Here is a 25,549-nt window from a genome sequence, read left to right on the forward strand (position 1 = left end):
ACCCATCTGGGGTTAAATATCCAGAGGGTTTTTTTTTTTTTTTTTTTTGACGTGGGTGAGGGAGGGGTTGGAGGGAAGGAGTTGTAGTAAATAAGAAGCTTATATGAGGCGTCCTTCTTTTTCTGGGAGAAACTTTCAAGCATAGAAAACCAGGGGGAAGGGAAAGGGGAATTTAATCTATTACTGTGGATTATGGTGAGATCTTTCTATATCTATCAAGAAAAGTAAGTTAAGGATAGGAGTCCTTTATTAATTACTGTTGGTTGTTAGACGGTGCTTCCTTGGATCTTCCACTGCTCCGTGACTGGAGTATGTAGGTTTTTACAAAAGGGTTTCACTTTACAAAAGGGATGCTCAAGCACCCAAAAGACAAGAGCAATGGGCTTGGCCGTGATAGAGCAGGGCCTCGGGACCTTCCTGAGGTGGTGGAGACATAAACAGAAGAGCGAGCAGAGCTGACACTGCCCCCAAATATCTCTCTCCTCTTCTTCCCTTCTTCCACAGTAAAAACATTTAATCTCAGCATTTAGACACCCAGAGCACAGACTCTAATTCCCAGCCTCTTTTGGAGTTGAATATGAGTGACCTTGTGGTCACATTATGGCTAATGGGATGAGTGCAATTTCCAGAACATGCCCCCAGAAGAAACTGTTGTCCCCTCTCCCAGCCCCTTTTCCCTGTTTCCAGGGGCTGGACCGTGGTGTGCGGTAAGGCATCTTGGATGACAGGGTAAAGGCAGCATACCGGGGGCGGTGGAGCTCCAGATGGAAGGCGCCTGGGGCTCTGACACCTTACAGTCCCCACACCCCACCAGGTCAGGATGGCTAACGCCTGGACTCGTATGTAAGGAAGAAATGACTTCTAGCTTATTTAAGCCATTATTTTAAACCATATCCTAACTAATACAAGGTGTTTCCTAGAGGGCCTCCAGTGCTCTCCAAAATTTCCCTCTCTTTCCCACTAGAGATGTGGAGGTAAAAAAACAAGGGTAGAATCTTCCCACTACCCTGTTCATAGACTGGGGGACTCAGGAATCTCATGACTGTACCCTGAAGTTTAGATAAGCAGGGATTTACAAACTGAATCCATGTTGTTCTGTAACCACTTCCTTAGCTGTGGTTAATTAAAAATTTAAACACACAACTGAAAAAATTTTTTTCCCAGTATTTCTTTAAAAAAAAACAGTTTCAACACTTAGAGTGGTAGAAAGTTCCAGTCAGGCTTTGGAAATCTCTGCAAAAGACATTCCCACATAGTCGAAACTGTGAAATCCATCATATAGAACATGAAATCTGAGTAAAAGACTCTAGTTTTACTACCAGCCCCACAAGTGACATCACAGGCAGGCTGCCTGAGCACTTTAATGCTCTGTACCTCTATTTCACACTTCAGAAAGAGCAGCTCTCCTGAAGAAATATCGTGAGGATTAGCATCATAGAGACTCAGGGTGAAAGAGGACATCCCTGGGCACCTGGTCAAAATACCCATCCAATGCCTGTTTCCCTGTCATTACTTCCTTGATAAGAAGACTGCCATCCATTCTGCTCACAGTCTATGTTTCCAGGTGATAAAGACCTCACTATCATTCAACTTCGTATAGTTGAATCATAAAGCAGTGAACATTTGCTAAAAACACCGCTTACAGGAACTCCCTGGTGGTCCAGTGGTTAGGACTCGGTGCTTTCACTGCCAGGGCCTAGGTTCAATCCCTGGTCAGGGAACTAAGATCTCGCAAGCCGCGCAGCATGGCCAAAAATAAAAATAAAAAATAAAACACCACTTTTACTTTGTTACACTGCTTTTTTGTAGAGACGACACAAAAAGGAAAAAGCAGGGAGGACAGGTTCTGAAGTCAGACGGATCTGGCCTTAAACTTAGGTCCACCATTTATGTGACCTGGGGCAAATCACTTAATGTCTTTAAGCTTCAGCCTCCTAAGTTATTGTAATACATATTTTAGGGACCACAAATGGTGAAATATAAAGTGACACATAATTCCTGTACATAGCAATTACTTAATAATTACGTGGTTGTTGTTTTGCTGTTATTATTTTTACCATTATCAGTCTTGTAGTCATTCTAGGAACGGTCCCAGCTTTGCCACTCACCAACTGTGTGACCTTGGGTAAGGTTCTTAATTTTTTCGGTGCCTCCATTTCCTCATCTGTAAATGAGGAGTGATAGTAATACATCACAAGTTTGCTGTGAGGGTTGAGTGTGTAAAAGAATACAAAGCGCTTTGAACAGAGCTTTAGTAATTGTAAGCATTATATAACATAAATGTCAGCTTCTGTAATTATTAAGGAGTAAAACTCTTAACTGTATGGTAAAATGAAAAGATCGTGAATGGGGATATTTCGGAACAGTGCCTAAAAGAAAAACCTCTTAGGGGACTTCCCTGGTGGCGCAGTGGATAAGACTCCGAGCTCCCAATGCAGGGGGCCCGGGTTCGATCCCTGATCAGGGAACTAGATCCCACGTGCATGCCGCAACTAAGGAGCCCACCTGCCGCAACTAAGGAGCCCACCTGCCGCAACTAAGGAGCCCACATGCTGCAACTAAGGAGCCAGTGAGCCACAACTAAGATCTGGTGCAACCAAATAAATTAATAAATAAAATATTTTTTTTTAAAAAGAAAAACCTCTTATATTTGTCCTTTATAGTAAATTTGCTTCTCTAAATATGCTTTTCATTTTGATAATATTAAGTGTTCTCAACGTGAAGCAGTAAGTAGTACAGGGAATAGGAGACAATCTGGGGTTTAAAGCGGGCAGATGGAAGTCTAATATGTTTAAAGTTTTCAGAAATATTTTAAATAAAATGACAGAAAATTTGCATTTGGGACCCTTCTCTTATCTTATTCCCAGCGCTAGCTGAGCTGAAAAACTCAGGAGAAAGCACGGTTGACGGAGCATGGGAGTAGCCTGGCTTCTTCCGGGCTGGGCCAGGTCTTTCCACCAACCAGCTGGCTGACTTACAGTGTGTCACTTAACATCTCTGAGCCTCCATTTCCTTATGCAAAATGAGAGGCTTAATTAGAAGAGCTCTAAGATGCTTGCAATTTCTCACAATCTAAGATCCCATGTGAACCTGGTCAGATACACATTAGCAGGCAAGCAGCCCTGCCTGGTTTTAGGGATAACTTTCCTAGATGTCTTATTCCGTGTTCTCCTAAGTAATCTCAACATGTTAGAGTGGGTTTTTTTGTTTTGTTTTTTTGTTTTTTGTAGAGACCTACAAATGAAATGGTATTGTATCAGTCACAGTAGGTTAGGTTAGGTTATGCTGCATGGCTTTCAATGACTCAGTTTTGTTTTTACTAATGCTACATGTCCTTCAAGGGTCAGCTGTTGCACTGCTCTACGTCTTCATTCCAGGACCTAGGCTGAAGGAGCAGTCTCTATCTGGGTGTTGCTGTTCTTCTGGCAAAGGGAAAAGAGACATTTCAAACAACCAGTTGGCTCTTAAAATTGCTGCATGTAAGTTATATACATCACTTTTGCCTATATTTTATTGGCCAAAGCAAATCACATGGTTTCTCCTGACCTCAGCAAAGAGGGGATGAATAATCAATCCACCCATGGGAAAAAACACAGTGGGGGAAGAAAATAGAATATTTGGTGAACACTAGTACAATCTCCTACAGATGTCAATGGAGAAGTAAGAAGGAAGGAAGGAAGGAAGAAGAACTCTCTCTTTGTTGAGGGGAAACATCCGTACAGGAGTGTTTGGAACCCAAGATCATAAATGTAAGAACACTTCTAGGAAAACTACTAGCAGAGGAAACAGTTTCTTTTTGCTACTTTGTGAGAAAATAAATGCCAAACAAATAAAGGGGGAAAAACAAGGAAAGGGGTGCTGTTAGGGATGGGGAGAGAGAAGAGGAGCTGGGGAAACCCAGCCTTGGAGAGATGACACCATTTTCTGCAGCTCCAGGCAGCTCCAGCTAATGACTGTGTGCAAGCAGAATGTGAATGCTAAGGGTGCCAGCAAGTACATAAAAGGCAGAGGAAGAAGGATCAACATGTTTTGCTGCCATTTCCAGGAAAGGGATGGTGTCCCCAGCAGCCTCCCACAGTAGATGACCAGAAAAAAAAGCAAACACAAATAACAACTCATTGAAAATCCGAGTCGTGACTACTGTGTTTCACAGCACATCCTCCCTCAAATCCTGGCTGCAAACCAGCCCAGCCACTTAAAGCAGCGCTGGCAGCTTGCTCTCTCTTGGCACCGGGTATGCATGGCAGCTGGATGGCTTGTAGTCAGTGCAGTTTTGCAGCTGGTGGTGGTAGCAGTTGGCAAAAACTAACTGTCCAGATGGGCATTAAATTTTCTTTAATGTTTATAATATGTCAAAAGAGAATAATCCTATGTCAAAGTGGCTTAGAAGAACTTTTACTCAGGAGCTTACAGAAATTCCTTTTTGACAAGATGGAGGTTGCTTTATCTCAACTACATATGTGAGTCTTATTCCCTTAAATTAGGTCGAGGCGCTCCTCCGCAGTGGAATCTCCTTTAGTTAAAAGGGCCTGGAGAGTCTCCAACCTATTCTCTTTCTCAGGTTCTCCACAATTTGTTGATCATTAGCCAACATTTAGCAGTATGGTCACAGGATTTGAACTGAGGACCCAAAAGGAAAATAATGTTTGATTCTGGAATTGTTATGTTCCTCAGAGGGACCAGTACCATTCAGGTAATGTTATAAAATTAGGAGTAAAGTAATAACCGTGTTGTATAGAAAAAAGAGCACTGGGCAAAACATCTTCAGACACATAAAACAGGCAAGGAATTAATATCTGAAATATATATTTTAAAATCACTATAAATCTATGAGAAAAACAAACCAACAACAACCCATTTTAAAAATGTGCTTACGGTACAGTATGCAACTCATAGAAGAGGAGATTATGATGGCTTGTATTGAGCACATTATGAAATGGTGATCAGCCTCATTAGTTTAGTGATCAGGGACAAGCAAGATACCATTCTCACCAAACGTACTGAGGACAAACTAAAGATTGTTTACAGGAAATGTCGTGAGCTTGTGAGGAAACAAGTGCCCTCGTACTTCATGCACTGCTGGGGGGTACAGCCAAGTAGACAAAGCAGTGTGACCACTTTGGAGGATAACTTCTCAGTATCTATAAAATGTAAATGCAAATGCAAACGTCCTATGTCCCAGCAAATCCTTCCTCACATCTATCTCCTTCACCCACCCTCATGCAACAACATTCACAAGTGTGCACAGGAAGTCTATGCATTGATATTCATTACAGCAGTGTAACTCAAAGGATGGTCCTTGGACCACCAGCATCAGAATTCCCTGAGAATGTTTACGTTAGCATTTCTAATCGTTGTTAGAAATGGGACCATTATTCCATCCCAGAACTACTGAATCAGAGTATGTGTGGGTAAGGCCAGGAGTCTATTTTAACAAGCCCCTCTGGTGATTCTGACGCTAACTAAACTTTGAGCAGCACTGTGTCATAACATTGTTTGTAACGGAGGAAAAATGAAACAATCTAAGTGCCCATGATACACTTATTTATATTTTAGGAAATTAGCCAGCAGTTTAAAAGAAGAGGGAGAAATGTGCTGATCTAGAAAAATATCCGAGACAGACTATATTGCAGAACCGATGTAAAGTATAATAGTAGTTATGTTTTTTAAAAGTTATAGAACAATATCATATATCTCTATACACACATTTCTACATATATGTGTACGTTGTATGTATATGTATAAACATTCAGCAAAACGTCTGGAGGATACATATCAATTGATAGCAGTGGTTATTCTGGAAAGGATTTGGGATTAGAACAGCAGTCAAGAGAGACTGTAGCTTTTGGGGAACTACACTCAATATCTTGTAATAACCTATAATGGAAAAGAATCTAAAAGAGAATATATACATACATGTATGTATGTATAACTGAATCACTTTGCTGTATACCTGAAACTAACACATTACAACATTGTAAATCAACTATATTTCAATAAAAATCTTTTTAAAAAAAGAAAGACTGTAGCTTTTCATTTGTCATTTCATATTTTGGCAAGAGCTTATATGTGTACTATTTGTAAAACTGTATTTTTACCTGGAGATCCGGGTTCTAGACCCAACCTGGGCACCATCCAGCTGCGTCACCTTGAGCACATGCCAGCTTCCCTAGACTTCAGCTTCCTAACCTGCCAAACCAGGAATTAGACCAGTCAAGCCCAGAGTCATTTTACCCAGCTTTATCTTGCTACAATTTTTGCCAGAGTTGTCGAGTATGAAAATTAGGTTGTGTAATAAATCTGACCAAAGAAATAAAGAGAAACATGTATATCTATCTATGCCCCTTGAGGAACTCGTTAATAATTACTTCCACATGTCATCTTAAGACAAATGACTTACATGAGATTTCCTGTGTTTAAATATCACTGTGGCTATATGAAGCTTTTTATATTTAAAGTTAAAGTTTAGAGACCTGATAAAACAAATTGCTCCTCAAACTTTTTCCAAGGGCTTGAATTTAAGTGAATCTTTAGGACCCTGGTTCCAATAGCATCATGTGTGAAAATAAATAATGACTGCCCTGTCCTAGCAGAACACATTGGCTCAGACAATAATCACGCATGTGGTGAGCATATAATTACTTTAGAACACATAGATGGCGTTAGATTGAAGAGCTGCAGTGATAGTATCATGTTTTCATTCTAACAGAAAAACTAGAGATTTGTTTTCTTTCTTCAATTTTATATATCATCTTAAAAAATTAAGAAAGAGAAGCAGCTTGTATCATGTATGAATCTAGATTGGTTTTGACTAAGCTATAAAGAAATCTGAATAAACCAGAATTCCCATGGGGACAGATATCAAGAACCTTGATTAAATAAGAATTAAAAAGAAAATAATATTTATACTAAAAAGCAAAGAGTAAGGCAAAAACGCTAAGTACAAAGTTCAGTCAACCCTGCCCCATAAGAGAAAGTCCTGCTTTCCTGATCAAATGCAGTATTTAAACACAGCAGTGAACCAGAAGGAGTCTTACAGACCATTAACCACCCTATTATTTTATAACCAATTAATGATAAATTTGAGACTAGAATCCAGCCTTCCTGTCTTTTAGGCCAGGGCTTCTTTCTGAGTGTTAATAGGACAAACACAAATGCCTTTAGCACCTTGAATACGAGTGGATGAGTCAGCCCAATTTTATAAAGAAATTATTTTTGAAAATAGAGTTAAACACTTTTCATCATATATCTTTAAAGTGAATTTAAAGAAGATTTATGGGGGAAGCCTTTTATAAATGTAAATACAGTATACCTTTTAGTAGAGTTTAGCAATTCTGGATATGGAGTCATTTCTACTCATCTTTTTAAAAAAAGAATGAAATTATAACAGTGTGTCGGTTATTTTCTATGTGCCACCCCAGATCCATTCTCCAACTTTCCCGGCCCTGCTCTGGCTCCTGGAAGCTGACCTCCACATTGGGCCCCTTGCCTCCAGCCTTCTGCTGAGTTTGTCCAGTGGGAAATAAGGCAGAGATTAGTATTTGGAGGAGACAGTGAGGTTAGGGCATTATCCCTCTGCACCCCAGTGCCCATTCCTGCGCTGTCTCCTCACTGCCTTGCTGGCAGTGGCTAGCTGGCAATCCGCCTCCCAAGGCTCCGAGCTCTCTCTGGTCACAGTGGTCCCTGAGTCCCTCACCACCTTTTACGGGTGTCCTTGACCTAGCCCTACACCTCTGTAACTAGTCCCTTCACGAAACCCTTATTTGGTTAGTCCCATAAGTGTACCATCAATTTCCTGCCAGGACCCTAACTGCTTACTACACAGAGTAATCAAAAGCCTGTAGGTATCTGTGAATACTGGTATAAAGCCAGCAACTGGTAAATGAAGTCCCAAGCCATCCCTGAATAAATCCCGGCCAGGACCAGATCTAGTCCTGCACAACTGGAGTCTGCACGCTCCCCCCTCCTGTTAGGAGAGGCCGCCTGCCGTAGACCTGAGCATCGTGCGAGTTCTCACTCGGTGGGCTGAGAGCGCAAGGCCCAGGCTGCTCTCCACCCAGGTAGTTGGATGAGACGATGTCTCTTTCCAGGACAAAGAGCAGTCTTGCTTACCACTTGCTATAAATAAGGCAGTAGGTTCCCAAGCTCAGTGTTCCTTGGCTGGACACAAACCCACTGGGCATGGAGCAGCCACCCGGCCCATCTATAATGCCCTCGTGGGTCTCCAGGAACAAAGGGAACTGACACAAACATGATGTCCCTACTGCTGGTTGTGCTGAGTCTGACCTGGGACCCACGTGTCTTCTTCATCCATGACATAGAACAGGCTAATTTATGAGCTTGCAAGTAGGGTAAAATCCCAGACTCCGGCATCTTCAGCCTCTGACTCTAGCCACTCTGGCCTCTTCCTTCGCCAGGCACACAGCTGAGTCCTGTCTTTAGGATCCTGCACTTTCTCTTCCCTTCAGGTGGAATGCTCAGTCCCAAGGTCTTCACATAGCCGATTCCAGCTGTTCTCAAGCCTCAGATCCCTGTGTGTCATCTCCTCAGAGAGGCCTTCCGTCACCGTCCCAATCAAGAGTCACTCTCTCCCATCACGCATTTTATTTTCTTCGTAACGTTTTTTACCCTCATATTATCTCTCAGTTGTTTGTTTAATGCTTCTTTCCCCCACTAAAATGTAAGCTCCAGGAGAAGTGGAGTCTTTGGGGTCTTGTTCTCTGTCTCCCTAGAACTTAGAATAGTTCCTGCCCAGTGAAGTAGCACAATGGATATTTGATGAATAAATGAATAACCAAATGAATGAATGAGTTTTTACAACGCTACCCTTTATTGTGTGATATTATATACTCATTGAATTTCAGGTACCTCGTCTGTATAATAAAAGTAAGAAAATAATCTGCCTTGTGGCAGATATGTATTATATTATATTGTATTATATTATATTATAATTGTATTTGCATGTAATTATAAATTTCATCTTATATGCTATATATAACAATAAAATAACACTATATTCTGAAAACTGTAAAGTACAATAATATCATTCCTGTAAAATGCAAGGTTCAGTTTTAATATAAAAGTACACATTTGAGGTCAATCTTAATATGTTCTGCTTTGTAAAAATATCATTTAGAGAGGCCACATAATAGTCACTAGATGCATGTTCGATGCATGCTTAATTCGTTCCACTCAAAAAGGGGCTGTTAGAAAGTGAAGGAGTGAGAGGCATTTTTCAACACATCTAGTCCTAAGTAATAACACATCAGCGTCTCCCAACCAAAAAGCACTGCTAAGAGCCTATCCAATTCTACGTCAGCACAGTTATGGAGACCTCATGCAGAGATGACAACACTCCAGTGATTTCCAGGGCTTCACCCTCACTAATTAGGTGGATTCCACCAACCCTACAGGAGAACCAGGCTCACTGCTGGGTGCTCCGGCTGGGGTTTGGAATGTTCACACTCTCCTCTCCCCCAGCATGACTTGCCGTTTGTATTGAGTTTCGCAGAGCCTCCTGCAAGGTCCCTGATTTGCATCCTTATGCTACAAAATAAGTCTGATACAATATTACAAGGCAGTGGGGGGACAGGAGGCTCCTTGCTTTACCTATTTTTAGGTAGCACCCTCCAACTGAAGATTCACTGGAGATCTTTATAGAAGAAATAATGGTGCCTGCCTCACCTCATTCCAGCTCCCTCCTCGCCTTTCCCCAGCCCTCCACTTGTCCTCTTCTGTTCCCTGTCTGCTGTCAGTGATCTTATTCAGGGATGGGGCAACCTGTGGGTTTGAACAGAGAGACCACTCCATAGGAAAGAACCTCATGCGATGCTGAGAAGTAATTAGAAAAATCTCAAAATTTCTGACACCAGTGACTTCGTGAATACAAGGTATTATGGCCAGACTGGAGAAAATCTCTTCGAAAATTTGAAGTAAATTATGTCTAAGAGAATTTCCTCATGTGTGAAATGACAAGGTTGGAGTATTTATTTAACATACACTGCCAGAGTACACACTATGTGCCAGGCAATGTCCAATAGGATCGCCACTACTAAAACACTGCTAAACATTACTTCGTTTAACCCTCACAAAAACCCTTTGAGGCAAGCACTCTTATTATCCCCATTCTACAGATGAAAAAGTTGAGTAAACTGCCCAAAGTCATGCAGACGACAAAGCAGCAGACCCGGGTTCTGATCCCAGGCAGCCTGGCCTTAGAGGCCATGTCTCAGCCATGCTGCCATGATGGCACTTAGATTCTCACCAAAGTCTCGTACTGTGCTAATGCTCATGATTCTATTCTCTCAGGGCCTAGTTTCCAACACATTCTAACATGTCTAGTATTCATACGATAGATGGATTATTTGGCCAGAATTTCTATCTTATAAGCCATCTCATACAGGAGAGGGATTCTACTGCCATTCGGTATTCAGAGGTATTGAAAGCTACTTCTTTCTAGGGCCCAGAGAAGCCAGCCTGCCCTTTATTTTACTGGAGTAGAACTTACTATGGATGCCTTAAAGAAAATGTCCTCAGTGGACCCAGGCATGTGAAACCTGGAATCTAGCTGTGCCTTCTGTTGTGACAGCTCTGACCTGGATACACCGTCCCTGTGACACTCTCTCGTGTCATCTAAGTATCTTGTGTCATCTCAGACCATCTAAGTGGGTGGTCTGAGGCCCAACAATATGCCTCAGTGTCCTTCATGGTTAAACAGCCCACACCGAGAACCTGAATACATCTAGGTCTTCTTTCTCCTGTCTCAACACCCAGATGAGCAAGATTCAGTCCCACAATACTCAACAGCAAAAAGCAGTGAATAGTAACATGAGTGATGAATAGGCAGAGCACAGAGGATTTTTAGGGCAGTGAAATGACTCTGAATAATATGTATAATACCATAAAGGTGGATACATGACATCACATACTTGTCCAAACCCATAGGATATACAGGACGAAGAGTAAACCCTAGTGTAGAGTATGGACGCTGGGTGATAGGGTCGTGTCCATGGGGGTTAACTGACTGTCACAAAGGTACCCCTCTGGTGTGGGATGTTCAGAGTCAGGGAGGCTGTGGGTCTGCTGGGGCAGGGGGTATATGGGAACTCTGTGCTTTCCACTCAATTTGGCCGTAAACCTAAAACTTTTCTTAAAAATTAAAATCTATAATAACATGAGTTTTTACTTCAGTCTCTTGAAAAGGAGACAAAAAGGAAATCCCACCCTGGAACTGCACCCATATGGCACCTCTTTTCTGTCTTCCCTGAGACTTCAGCTGCTGCGGTTATCCCGCCTCGCCCTTGGGTCTCTTCCTCATTCTCTATCCCTCCCCATTTGCTTCTCTTTCTACTTACAGGTCCACACACATAAGCACACGTACACCACACACATGCACACACACACACGCACACACACACAGCAGCCGAATTTTTCTCATGTAAGTTAAGTTAGCTTCCCTCTCTGCCATTCTCCCCCTGCCCTTAGCCCCATCACTCACCTGCCAGGGCCTACATGGAACCCTCCATACATTGTCCAGTACCTGGAAATGCTGTTAACACAATAAGGTAGTGTTATAAGTACAAACTTAAAATTTAAAATTGCATGCAATACAAAATTATGTGATTTTGAAACAGCACAACTTTAACAATATTAAGAGCTTTATGCACGAATTTTGAAATGTGTATCTCCCACAAATAAACATTTGTACAGATGACGTAACTTAAAGCTGACAAGCTGAATAAACCGCAAACTGAATTTAGCCGTTGCCGTGGCCTTACCACATTAGCCTGTGAACAGAAACCCCCATCATAGTTCGCTTGTCACAAACTATGGCCTTGAACTCAGGCAGATTAGAACTCCATAAGGACTTCAGGGTGTATCTTTTGATTAAATGAGAAGGAGTGTTGTTACACTTTAATAATTTTGTTCCTGCTATATAATTTAGGTAAATATGTAGATAATCACAACGTACTAAACTGTAGGTTTAATAGGGAATTCAATATTTCATTTTCTGCAGAAAGTGTTAAGCATTTTCCAAAGAAAAATAATGTATTCACATATAAAACAGTGCTTTTTCAGCATATGTGGCCCTGAACTTAAGCGTTGACTTGATGGTTAATGATGCATCTGCTAAGTGTGCAGATTGTAAAGAAAGTACTTTCTATTGTTCAATAATATGCCCTATGTAATTGCTCTATTATTGAATAAAAATCCCTAAAGAATTTTCACTTCCAGCAATGGCTTCTGACTTTCTTTTGGTGTCTAGACAATAATGATTTACTGAAATGTGTGGGGAGCAACGTAAGAAAAGGCCTTAAAATATTGAATATTTGTAGTTATTGGAGTAGGGGGAAGGGAGAAAAGACAAAGCAATATGACAGGTTGCTACTAAGTTTCCAGATCAAAACAGCTTTGATATGAATGTTGAAAAATTTTAATGATCCAAAACCTCAATGTAAAATAGAAGGGATGAGTGATGTAAGAGTTTGTCCCTCCAAAAAGAGAAGGTCGGAATGGTTGGGCACGGTGAGCACTCTCACGGCGGCCAGGAAATGCTCAGAAGTGTTCTCCCAGCTCTTTCACACACCCCCAAACTCTTCGAGCAAGTCTACGGTGGTCCTGCACTCGAGGGACGCACACTGCTCAGTGGCCATATGTGTGCAATTCCCTTCCTGACTTCCAAGACTTTTGACGGATGGAGAGTTCCCCACCATGCCCTTTGCTTTCTACTTGCACATCTGTGAGCGCTCACGGTCTCCTGCTCTGCTGCTATCTTCTGTTTGCTTCTATAGATCGACTTTTCATCCTTTCCCACCTGTGCCCCAGGAGGCTGAACTTCATCAGTCTTCCAGTTGAATTCAGCCAGGCACAGCCTCCAGAAGGAAACTGAAGGCAGGAGGAGAATGAGATTTGGGTATCTTCCCCCACCCCCAGCTCCTGCTGGCAGAGTTGCAATGGGTTGGCGTCCATCAGCCCCTCTAATGAAGGCTTTCCTTCCTCTCAGGCACGCATGTCCTGTTATGACGACCACTCCAACCTCTTGCTTCTTCAGGTCTAGAGTGGTAATGGCTCCTTTCTTTTGCCAGCCCTGGGCATTGCATCATCTCCAGTCGTTTACCTAAGCCTTGGCTACACCTGTGTAAATGTCCTCTTTATTAAACTCTTCTCAATTACCCAATTTGATTGAGTCATCTATTTCCTGCCAGGAGCATGATTTCACCCTCAAACCAGGAATGACCTATTAGCCCTTCTCCACCCACCCCAACCCTTCCCATCCTTTAAAGCCCAGCTCCCATTTTAGTTCAAATCTCACCTCCTTACTTGTGCATTCTACATTGATATCTTTCATCTGAGGTGCTTTAGACTTATCATCTACAGCACGCAATGTGTCCCCTGTTTCAGTCTCTTTTTTATCTCCTCAGCTTCGCCAGTACAGTTGATAATGTTCTTGGTTTATATCCTTACAACTCAGTACTGTGTTGGCTGAGTATTAAGTACTCAATAAAAGTCTTTCTTGGGCTGTAGAGGTCATTCCCTCGTTTAAAGGACTGCATGTTCATCCGAAATCTTCAGAGCATGTCACAGGTTCATAGACGGAGTAAGAAGGAACTAGGGAGATAATTTGGCCCAATCTCCCCATTGTGGTGATGTGAAAACTGAGGCTCGGAGAGGTGACCTAACAGTTGAACATCTCAGAATCGGGAGGTGGCAAAGCTGGAGGGCAGCCCAAAGCAAGAATTTTTCTATCATTCTTTGCCACTCTGATACTAGTTTTAGTGTCTCTGTGTCTTATTACCAAAAAATTCACCTCTTCATACCTGGATCCTTAGTATATTCCTTCCCTTTCAAAGACAGCAAACATTTGTTTCTCCTAGTGAAATACCATTTCCTGAGTCCCCCAGAGCTGTTATCTATTCATGCATTATCCCTGCACCTACCACTTTAAAAATTCACCACCCAGACAAAGGCTGGATTCTATTCTTCCCTGCATATCTGGGAAGGGGAGAATAGAGAGCCCTTTGGCTGTTTACTTCAATATTCTCAGATAAATTCAGGCTAGCACAAAGAGGATTCTGGCCATTGTCTGCAGCTTCACTCACAGCTACATGCTGAATAGGAAAGGGATCAACTACCCACATTTAAAATATTCATAATTACACACTCTGTCCTCCAAGGGGCATCTGCCTGCCGGCGGACGCACACACACGGAGAACTGCACAGGGCCGGGAGCTCTTACTCTGCCACGGAATCCAGCCCCTTTAGAGGCGGAACGCTGGAGTTCTGAATATTCAGACCAAGTGCAAGCTGGCAGCGCTTCCTCTCAATCCTCTGATTGCCATGTGCTGGGGATCCTGGACATGCGGGGGGCGAATTTACTCCCCGCTCTGATGGAGAATGGGAGGCATGTGCATCAGCCACCTGACGTTTAACTGGACTCGAATGGCAAGACTAGCACTTTATTACACCATTCCGTTTAGTCACTCAAGTCAACTTCAGCACAACAGAGAAGATGAGGACGATGGGCGGTGGCCCATGGCGTGACCCGGAACATCCCAGCGTGGGTCTCAGACAATGGGTGTGCCACTTTTCCCGTGTTAGACGTATCATTTAGTGCAACACTTTTATTACGTTAAAGGAGGTTCCACATAAAAATGTCAGCAGCGTCCAGTTGGCTCATGGAATTGAGAACTGTGCATTAGCTCCCGATTTAAATTGATTTTGCTTCTTGAACCATGAAAAATCGTTCTTTGAACAAGAATTCATGATAAATACACATGTGTAAAAGGCCTTTAATCATAATTATTTTAAATACATAAAACACGATTTAAGCTTCTCAGCCTCATTAATTTCTTATGGTATAAAAGAACAAAAACAACCGGTAAATGAGAAAAGTATAAGTCATAATTTAAATGTGTTATGCATGGTCATTTAGCTCATTAAATGAAAAGATTCTTTGTAAACTCCGAGCCATAGAACATTTCTGTGTTACCCAATGATGGAAGCAATGTTACAAATTTTTTTTGCAGAGAACAAATTTTTTTTTATCATTTAGGTCTTAAAAGAATATCACCAACAATTAAAACAGCAGAATTAGGATAATGAAATCATCTTGTAACGCCTTGGATGCCCTCTTTTGGAGCACTTAGCCCTTGTTTTCCCTGCAGAGGACTAAAGAGCAGGGGTCACATTCTCACGGTGTAGCACATAGTAAGGGCTTAGTAAATAGCAACTGGACTGACTCTGTGCTGGGCAGGATGCTCTATATCTATACAAGGGTACCCAAATCTTCCCCACGACCCCAGGATCCGAATCATGGTAGGGTTTAATCTTCCATTCTCTGCAGCACATGTGTCTTCCCAAGGCTTCCAATACACCTGACACTTCTGGTCATCCAATCTGATTAGCATGTCTTCATTAATATGGTGGGCCACTATGATGTTCTTCAGGACATCCAGATGAGTCAGGTCCCCTCAGACTATATTGTGACAGAGGGTGGGATTGTGACAGAGGGCGGGACAGTTAACATAGCCCTGAGGTAAGACCTTAAATGTACACTGTTGTCTGTTCCACCTGAGTGTAAACTGCTTCTGCTCCCACTTCCTGACAAAGACGGGACAGAACACATGTGCCAGGCCTGTGGCTGCACACCCCGTAGTAATAACCGCCGTGTCAACCTGCTAGGTAAAAGACTAACCTGGCTCAGTAACTGCAATCGGGGCTACGACCTGGCTGAGTTTGGAGAAGTCCACTGTCATCCTCTAAGATCAGTTTGGTTTTTGAAGGGGCCAGAAACGGATTCATTTAATGGGGGGATGTGATTCACTACCCCTGAGTCCTTTAGGTCTTAAGGATGGCACTAATTCCTGCCATTTTCCTTAGATACAATGTTGTTTTTTATTTATTATTTGGTTGTGATGGGGGCAGGGGGAGTTTCAAACGCTTCCACTTGACTTCCCCACTATGGTAGCTCTTAACACTCAAGCCCACTACTCAACGTAGGGGTTTCGCTAACTACCAAGTATGAATATTCCAATTATGTATTTGAGGACCAGAAAATGACTACTGGGTGGTGAGTCCACGGACCCAGTAGAACCATCATGAGCTGGGCCTAAGCCAAGATACCATTTTATTACCAGTCCTCAAGGGCCCCCCAGTCTAACCAGGGGCCCGGATAACAGTTTCACTCCCCAAGAATCAGTGCTACTGTGGGCCCTGCATCCAGCAGCACTCACAAATGTCTGAGTACTACCCAGTCCCCAGTGTATAGTTACCCGAGTAAATGGTCATAGGTCCCTTTGGGAAAAATATGGATAAGCCACTGTATTGTATATACTGCTATGTATACCTGTCACAGTGATGTGGGCCGTTCCCCCTAGAGACCTGGCCTTTCCTTCTAGGTCTGAGAACTGGCTAAAGTCCAGACACCGGTTTGGGATTGTGACTTTTTTTTTTTGCAGGGGAGGAGAGGCCTGCTTTTAGCCTCCTTGATCTCTTTCCCATTGTACAGACTGAGAGATTCCCTTGCTGAGATTCCCGTGCTGTGTTTTATTAACCATCTCTGTGGCCCTATGCGTGTCACATCACTCTGACTACTACCGTGACCTTGCCGCTCATTATGATAAATGCATCACACCTTGCTTCTGATGTTTAAAACCACCACCTGGCCTCTACTATTTTGGGATCCCATCATCCTCGTGGCAGTGAGGGAGCCCAGTTCTCTAATAGCATGTTCCTGGCTTACAGAGGACACCATTGCACTTCTTAGTGTTGCTGGTCCCTCTCTGACCAATGAATTCCTTATTACTTTGGTCGGTGGAATGGCCTCTGGGTTGTCCTTGGAATGTAGTCAGCTGGTGGCTTTTCCAGTCTTATACAACATACCCATTCTTGCATGTCCTCATGCCTGAGCCTTTTGGTCCTTCCACCATCTGTCCCACCAGTTCGGGCTTTTCTACATCACTTAGTGTGGGTCATAACCTTTTCCAGTCATCCAGGAGCCAGCTTAGCATTGTGTTATCTTGTGTAAATATAACCAGTGCCCATTTCAGAGGGTTACATTTTATAGATTAGGACAGTGCTTCATTATCAGTATACTCTCCCTTACCCAACTTCACGTTCTGCCCTTATAAATCCAGCATCTTCAGGATCCAGTCCCATATATCTTCTCCCAGATTGTGTGGCCAACTCTTCCAGCTTTTTTGTTGTTTTGTCCCTTTCCTCCCTCTGCAGGCCCAGCAATTCCCTGGACAGGTTACGTTGAACTCTACTCTCTGTTTGCCTAGAGGCCAGAGGACTGGTGGGGGTAGATCCTGAAGGGTACATATTGTCTTGCAAAGCACAGGCCTCTGCAGTTTTCCATCCAGGAAGGGGCAATGCTAGCCTTTAATAGGGAGAAGTAGACCGCATTTGCCAACTGAGAGGTTTCAAGGGAATGGGGGCAGGGTGTTAAGATTTTTTTAGAGCATCAATTCATATATCCCCTTTTTTAGACTCAGGGCTCAATTCTTTCACAAACAGGGCCCTAGTCTTGCTATAACACACTTTCTGGAGCTGAAAATCCAACCTTCTCTGGGGCTCTGCTGGCCTTAAAATTATGGCTTAGAAATGACCCTCAGGTTCTTCTGTCCTTGATCATAGGAGATAAGAGTTTCTTTATATGTTCCCAAAGAGTTCCTCTGACATTCACAATACCTCTTACATTGGTGATTAATCACTCAAACCCTTCCACTGTCTTTATCCAATGCCTGGGATAGCTTTCAACAACAGCCGTTGCGTTCCATCATCCTTACTACCTCCCTCAGAATCTCACAAACTCTGAGATATTTGAGTGCCTTCCCTCCTACCATTATTCTATCCCTGTTCACAATTGATAAAGCTGAAACAATTGCAATGCTCCACTTTGCACCAGCAATAGTTTCTCATTGCCAGCTGGCCAGAGAGTAAGGCAGCTCCAAAATCACATTTCATTGTCTGCTTTCTTAAACCACTCCTGACACCAACTGTCTTAGGTCCAATTCTCCAAGAAATAGATTCTAAGGTTGTGTTTCCTGTTGTGGAGAAAGTGTTTTGGCGCATGCTCTCAGGAATGACACCCAGAAGGGAGTAAAGAAAGTAAAATTAAGCAGAAGGAAGGGTTGAATGCAATGGTGCTGCAACAAAGAACTGAGCTGATCCCCTAGGGAGTTCTTGAGACGAAATGCCCCTTCAGAGTTGGCCCAGAACTGGTCTTTGTTTCCTTGCATTGGCCAGTCATTTCCCTGGTAATGGATGTAAACTTGAGTGAGGTAATTCCATTGAGGCCAAGAGCAATTCCGGTAGGGACTTGGTTGCAAGCTCTCAGTAACCAACACTTCTCGGCACCATGGGAACTGAGTGACTTGATTTTGAACCAACCACAGAGTCCTTTATTTCCCCATTTTGAAGATCAGAAAACTGAGACAGAGAGTAAAATTAATTTTCCCATAGACACACAGCCCTAGGGCAAGTTTAAGTCCAAATATTTGAATGCAGGTGTATAGAGGTCTAAATCCTAAACCATAACTAAACCATAACTTCCACTAAACCAGAAACAGTACAGTTATGTCTCTGACTGTTCTCCCATCAATTCTGGGGTAACTTCAGCTTTGCTCACATTCTTCCCAAAGAGTTATCAAAGTCCCTGGTTGGGGGAAAGAGTGGAGGTGGTATCCAAACAGCACGCGCTAGTGGACACGTCTTGCTTTTCTGCTCCAGATAGCTGCGCTCATGTGTCTGGTCGCTGCCAATAACGATAGCACTGAGTAGAATCTCCCCATCCTCCATTTCTCCCCCTCTTCCCACAATCTACTTTAGAAAATAAAGAAAGGAACTGAAGAAGGAAAGGTGGGCAGGAAAGAAGGAAGAGAAAGCAAATGAAACTAATATGCCTTGAGAACCTAATATGTACTGGGCTCGGTACTAACTTCTTTAGTTTGTTTCCTGATTTGCCCCTCACAACAATCCAATGAAACAAGGATAGCTTCCAGTTTATAACGAAACCAAGGCTCAGAGTAGATTATTACAGTAGCAGTATCCCTTTTTAAGTGGCCATGACTCTTTGGAATCATGATATAACGTAGGAAATCCAGAAACTGATCTTGCCCAAAGAACCTTAGATTTTTAGGGCTATATCTGTCATGTAATGAGAGCAAGGGTACAGATGTCTGTCACCTAGCTCTAATGAGCATCTATTAACCAAAGTTTATATTTGTCACAAAACATCTCACAACATCCATCTCGGTTTTAACCATGCTCCTCTACTGTACTCGCATTGCCAGCTCCATCAGCCTAACAGCCTAAGTCCTGTGACAGATGGCAGGGACACTACCTGTTATCCAATGGCATATAATCCTGAGCACTGAAAGTTTCCCATGCAAGTATGGGATTTAATTAAACATCTTGGCCTCATGAGCGTCACTTGGGTCTCTCTCTGTGTCCCTCTCTGTGTCTCATGTTACCAAAACTGCACACAATCCAAGAGTCAACTGGGCAAGGTAAGGTTGGGAAATAAAAACAAAATATTCTACCACTAAAGATGTTGTGGACACTCTTGTAGATACAGGGTGAACCCCACCCACTATTTGGTTCAGATATTAAGATATTATAATGCCACACACACACCAAAAGTAAATGAAAAAGATTACTCACTGTATTAGGGTTCTCCAGAGAAATAGAACCAATAGGATATATGTGTGTGTGTGTGTGTGTGTGTGTGTGTGTGTAGAGAGAGAGAGAGACAGAGACAGAGAGAGAGATTTATTTTAAGGATCAGACAATTATGGAGACTGGAAAGTCCAAAATCTGCAAGGTAGGCTGGCAGCCTGGAAACCCAGGGAAGAGCTGATGCTACAGTTCAAGTCTGAAGGTGGGTCCTGCCAGAATTCCCTCTTCTTCAAGATAAGTCAGTCTTTTTCTGTTAAGACCTTCAACTGATTGGATGAGGCCCACCCACATTACAGAGGGTAATCTGCTTTATTCAAAGTCTACTGATTTAAATGTTAATCTCATTTTTAAAAATACCTTCACAGAAACATCTGTAATAATGTTTGCCAAAATATCTGGATACTGTGGCCTAGCTATGTTGACGCAAAAAATAAAATAAAATGACCATCATACTCACATGATAAAGCTTTCTGGGGAGAGCAGGGCAACTCCAAAGCAGATCTGAAAATGGCTCAAGAGAATTTGGAAAAGGGACTGGCTTGGGGTTTGTATGGTGGTGAGTGGGTGAGGCCAGGGTGAGGGTTCCCACACAGGCAGGGGTTTGCATGTTTTGAACCTCCCTCCAGCACCAAAGCATCCAGACTTTCTTATCATGGATGTGTAGATGTGGGGTGCAAGTGGGGGAAGGAGCATTGAGGCTTAAAAGTTTTCAGCAACCACAGATCAAAAAATGGAGTCAGACTCTGTTGCAAAAGGGTATGCAGACTTTAGTCAGTTTAGTGGATATAAAAAAACATAATGATAGAACCAGTGAAGCAAGAAGAAGAAATATTAACCAAAGTAGGTATAAAGCCTATTGGATTAAAATTGCTGACACCTGCACTTAAACAGGAAGTCCATTTGAAGTCACCACCATGCACAGTGGACACTGACCCAGGACAGCACAGCCAGCAACTGGAATGTGGCCAGCGGGTGCATTTCTAGGTCTAGAGAGGAGCTAGGCCTTATCTCCTAACACATGAATAATTCTTTTTCTCTCCATATTGAGAGCACATTTGAAGAAATTACCACCTAGAAGCTGGTATATTTCTAGGTGGGGAGGAATAGAAAATTGGGAACACAGTAGAAATGCATAAAAATAGAGACACTCTCCATCAAGTGGGATGACCCAGAAAGTTCCCATAGAGTCTAACTTTGCAGAGAACCTTTCTGCACTGCACGTTACTAACAGAAAAATACCAGTGTCAAAATTCAGTGCCCTCCATTCTGAGTGTCTAAGGGCACCTGAGAGCACTTTAGGCCCCTTTAAGCCATCATGAGACTTTAATTCCTCCTTCCAGGGAGCCAGGAGGATGGTGAACTCAACAAGCTTATAAATTAAGTCCTGAGTCTTATTTTCCCAGCAAAGCAAGTTCAGAATGTACCATATAATTCTACAGGCTTGACATATCTCCATTAAAGGGGATGCCCACTGAGTGTGGGAGTACAAAAAAGAAATTACAGATTTTCTAATAAATGCCTCAAACTGCCAAGAAAATCTGGTTCTCAGGATATTTTTTTTCCTTTGTGGCTGAAAGTAAACATGTTCATTGCTTTATAGTTTCCTGAAATGATGACATTCTAGTGTAATTGCAAATTCCTGTGAGAGGCAAACAATTTCTACCAACTCCAGTGACCTATGAAGTGCATTTATAATGGCTAAAGAAACCTCTATCACTGGACATACGTATCAAGTGATCATCACGAGGACTTTTTTTTTTACCAAGAAGGAGCGCTTGCTCAAGTACTTTTCCATCAGATTACAACTGAAACCTTCGCTCAGTCTTAAAAGGCACCTCTCCAAGTTCATGAGTGCAAAGATTGACTGCAAAACAAAGATTTCACACAGCACTGCTTTCCTTAATTTAAGTAAAGAGAAAGCCAACTGAAATATCTCCTGCTATTTTCAAGTCATAGTTACACAGAGAGTGAATTTTTTTGTAAGTTGGCTACATCATCTGAGCAAAAGACTTTATTAATGTCCGTTCAAGTAAAATTTCAAGACTAGAACTAGAAAGCTGAAGCGAAACATATTCTAGAAGGGTTATTTGGTATGCCAAGGAATCTAAACTTCTCAAATTTACTGGAAAATGTAAGTGTTCTTGCCAATTATCTAGGCCTGGTGTAATCATTTCATAGAGAAAATCCATCCATTACCCTCATGCACACTCATAATTCCAATCTGTGTGTCTCTGTTGGACCAAACAGAGGCTGGAGCCCTCGGGCTCTGCTACACATTAGTGGAACAACTGCCCAAACACGTGAACTGGGTCCTGCAGCACCTTCTGGATACAATTCCTCTCCTTCCTTAGCAGATCTAGCCATTCTGTAGCCAAGTTATACTGTAAATCACCGAGTTATTGGTCTGGTAGCCTGCAGGCAGGTAGGGTATATTCTGATTGAGGTGCATATTGTGCTGAAATAAAGAAGACTTTGCAAACAAGGAAGGGAATGCCAGCCTTTGACAGGGAGGAGTGGGCCACTTCTGCAGACCTAAAGAGTTCAGATAAATCTGCAGATTCAAGATTTTCAAGGGCATCATCCCACACGTCCCCATTCCAAGTCTCAGGGTCCCACTCCATCCCAACTGCGGCCTTAAATTCAATGTAGCCAAACTCTCAGGGTTGAGAATTAAATCGGTGTTGATGCTCCATTGCCCTTGTTTAGCCTTTTCTGCCTTCCAATGACTGGAAATGAGAATGTCATTATATGCTACCAAGTAGGCCCACTTGGTGAGTAACTACCCTCAAACTTGCCTTGCCCTGATATATCAATGGTTGTCAGCAACAGCAGTCTGATTCCAAAATTCTTATAATTCCTACTCTTAAATGCCTGCAATATTCCTCCATCAATGCATTCCAGTCTACACATATCAATTCCCTGCTCACCACTAGGTAAAGTTTATGATTTGCACCCAAACTGTATGCCAGGGACTATTGGCACTCCATTTAACACCAGGGATGGGGGTCCTCACTGCCAATCAGTGGCATGTGATTCAGCTCCAAAATCCCCATTGTAGATTGTGTTGCTTGGGAAACAGACTCTGAGACTCTGGGATTTGCATGCTGGTTTATTGAGGATACCTGTCAGGGGTAAAGGGAGCAGGATTAGGCCGAGGAAGTTTAAAGGCAATGCAGTTGTAATAGAGGCCTCAGCCAATCCACTGGGGGCCATCGGACCCGGGAAACTCCCTCAGAGTTGCTGAGATTGAGGCAAGGAGGCTGGGGCTCTGTACCACACATCAACCAGTTATGATGTAGGCTCTTTCCAGGGAGGAAGCGTGACTTGGGCAAGGCATCTCCCTTTGTCTGGGGGCAATTCCTGGGAGAAACTCATCTGTGAGCTGTCAGCAACCAACTGTCTCAGCAGCTGGGAACTGAGGGTTTTTGGAAAGAGGGATCTGAGTTGTTCAAAACAGCATCTACACCACCACTGAAGAGTGATTTGTAGCCAAAGAATAGTTAGAACACATGCTCAGTTAACTAGAAATGCTGGAGAAGTTTGATATTCATTTGAACAAAAATAAGAAGAGGAAGAATACTTGATGCTACTCATCTGAAGCTAAAAATTAGGATTTCCCAACCATATGATGAAGTGGAAAAATTTGCTCCCACCACTGTTTGTTCTTTCATCTTCCCTAACTTGACTTATCTATCCTGCTTCACTCACTGTTTGGTTAGAGCATATTCTTAAGTACTTTCACAGATCTCAAATGTGAGTGACCTGAATTATTATATATCATCAGATACTTTTCTTTCTATAAGGGTCTCTGAAACCTTACAGATACTTAAACTGTAGTGCTTTTTACGCATAACCTGTAGATATTATTTCAAATTACATCTTTATAAAGTTTTAGCTATTACTGGCAGTAATTCACGATTGGATTTCATGCTGCTTAGTCACCAACAGAACAATAATGTTGTCCTAAACAATTTTGTGTCACACCCTTGATTGTGAGGTTGTGCAATGACCACAGGCGTGAACATTGTCCCAATTCTTGACTGGGACAATAGGCTGCCTCCAGAATTGTTTATAGTGTATAATGGGGGGGCTCCAGAACTTTAAAAGAGGGTTACACTTAGCCCATATCCCAGTTACCACATCACTTGATTAATTTACTCTTATTTTTTTGGCTCTTATGGTATTTACATATATTCCCACCTAGCCCTAAAGACCTTTAACTTGATGGAGTCCCACTTCTTTCCATATTCTTCTGATTTGGCAGTGACACAATTACCTCAGACATTAAATGATGTCTAACTGGATTCTGAGTATTACAAGACCATCTTAAGTCCACAGTCACAATTGCTAAGATGACCCTTCCTATGACACCTGTTTAATATACATTTACCATATTTCATCAATTTCAAGGTAAATATTTTTCACATTTTAACGTCTCAGGGTATGTCTTCAACTTGCCGTCAGCCAGGGGTCAGTATTGAAATATTATCATTGCTTGCACACTGTTTTAGTCTTCTATTGCTGCTCAACAAATCCACAAAAATAGTGCCTTAGAACAATACAAATTTATTATCTTCCCATTCTGGGGTCCAGAAGTTTGGAATGGGTCTCACTGGGCTACAATCAAGGTGTCAGCAGGGCTGCGTTCCTTTAGGGAGGCTCTGGGGGAGTTCCGTGCCTTTCCCAGTCCTGAGAGGCTGCCCCCTCTCCTTGGCTCACGCATGGCCTTCTTCCTCCACCTTCAAGGCCAGTGATGATGGGTCGAGTTCTTCTCACACTGCACCACTCTCACTTCCTATTCTGCCTCCCTCTTCCACATTTAAGGATCTTTGTGATTAGGTCGGACGCACACAGATAATCAAGGATAATCTCAATATTTTTAAGGTTGGCAGATTGGTAACCTAATTCCAACTGCAACCTTAATTCCCTTTTGCCATGTAATCTAGTCACAGCTTCCAGGGATTAGGATGCAGATACCTTTGGGGGCCATTATTCTGCCTACCACATGCATTTTTAAAAAATTGATACATAGTTGATATAACAAATTGGCTTCAGGTGTACAACATGATGATTCATTATTTACCACATGCATGTTTATGTTTATCAAAACTTGTAGAACTGGTGTCAGAGGTTTGGGAGGAAATCTCAGAGATAATAGTGAAGCATTCTTTTAAAATATTTTGCATCTTAATGTCATAGAGGATATTTTGTGATAAAAACATATATGACTATCAATGACTATGATTTCAAAGTGACTCAGAAAAGCCAGACTCTGAATGTGAAAGAAGTTTGGGGAATACTTCATCTAATTTACTCCACTTATACATTCAATTTTATCTATGCAAGAGTAATACATGATTAAAAATCAGTCTGTCATACTAAGTGAAATAAGTCAGAAAGACAAATATCATATGATATCACTTATATGTGGAATCTAAATAATGATACAAATGAACTTATTTACAAAACAGAAACAGATTCACAGACAGAAAAGAAACTAGTGGTTACCAAAGGGGATAGTAGGGGGGTGGGGGGGAGAGATAAATCAGGAGTTTTGGATTAACAGATACACACGACTATATATAACATAGATAAACAACCAGGACCTAGTGTATAGCACAGGGAACTATATTCAATATCTTGTAATAACCTATAATGGAAAAGAATCTGGAGGAGAATATATATATGTGTAACTGAATCACTTTGCTGTACACCTGAAACTAACACAACGTTGTAGAGCAACTATACTTCAATTAAAAAAATCTATGTCTAAAGAAGTCTAAAAGCAATCGTTAAGTACAAGATTCTAAGTGCTAAGAAGCATCGAGTCATTGAGTTATCCAAGCAGCAGAAATTCTTCTTTCTCAAT

At 42.2% G+C, this 25,549-nt stretch overlaps 1 protein-coding gene across 10 annotated transcripts in view; it reads right to left on the reverse strand.

Moving 5' to 3' along the window:
- Positions 1–25,549, reverse strand: part of FTCDNL1 (formiminotransferase cyclodeaminase N-terminal like) — a 191,532-nt gene that overhangs the window by 62,595 nt on the left and 103,388 nt on the right. Inside the window, exon 5 of one of the 10 annotated variants that reach the window (XR_014265189.1) lies at positions 6,099–6,189. The exons of 5 other annotated variants lie outside the window; for them this stretch is intronic. Coding sequence is in view for 4 of the 5 variants with exons in the window: in XM_082467296.1 (XP_082323422.1) it covers positions 11,508–11,548 (41 nt within the window). In the remaining variant the exon portion in view is untranslated. 4 more of the 10 variants (XM_082467300.1, XM_082467296.1, XM_082467301.1 and 1 more) reach the window with 4 other exon arrangements.

Source organism: Balaenoptera physalus (assembly GCF_965194825.1).
Source record: "Balaenoptera physalus genome assembly, chromosome: 6".
NCBI classification, from domain to species: Eukaryota; Metazoa; Chordata; class Mammalia; order Artiodactyla; family Balaenopteridae; genus Balaenoptera; species Balaenoptera physalus.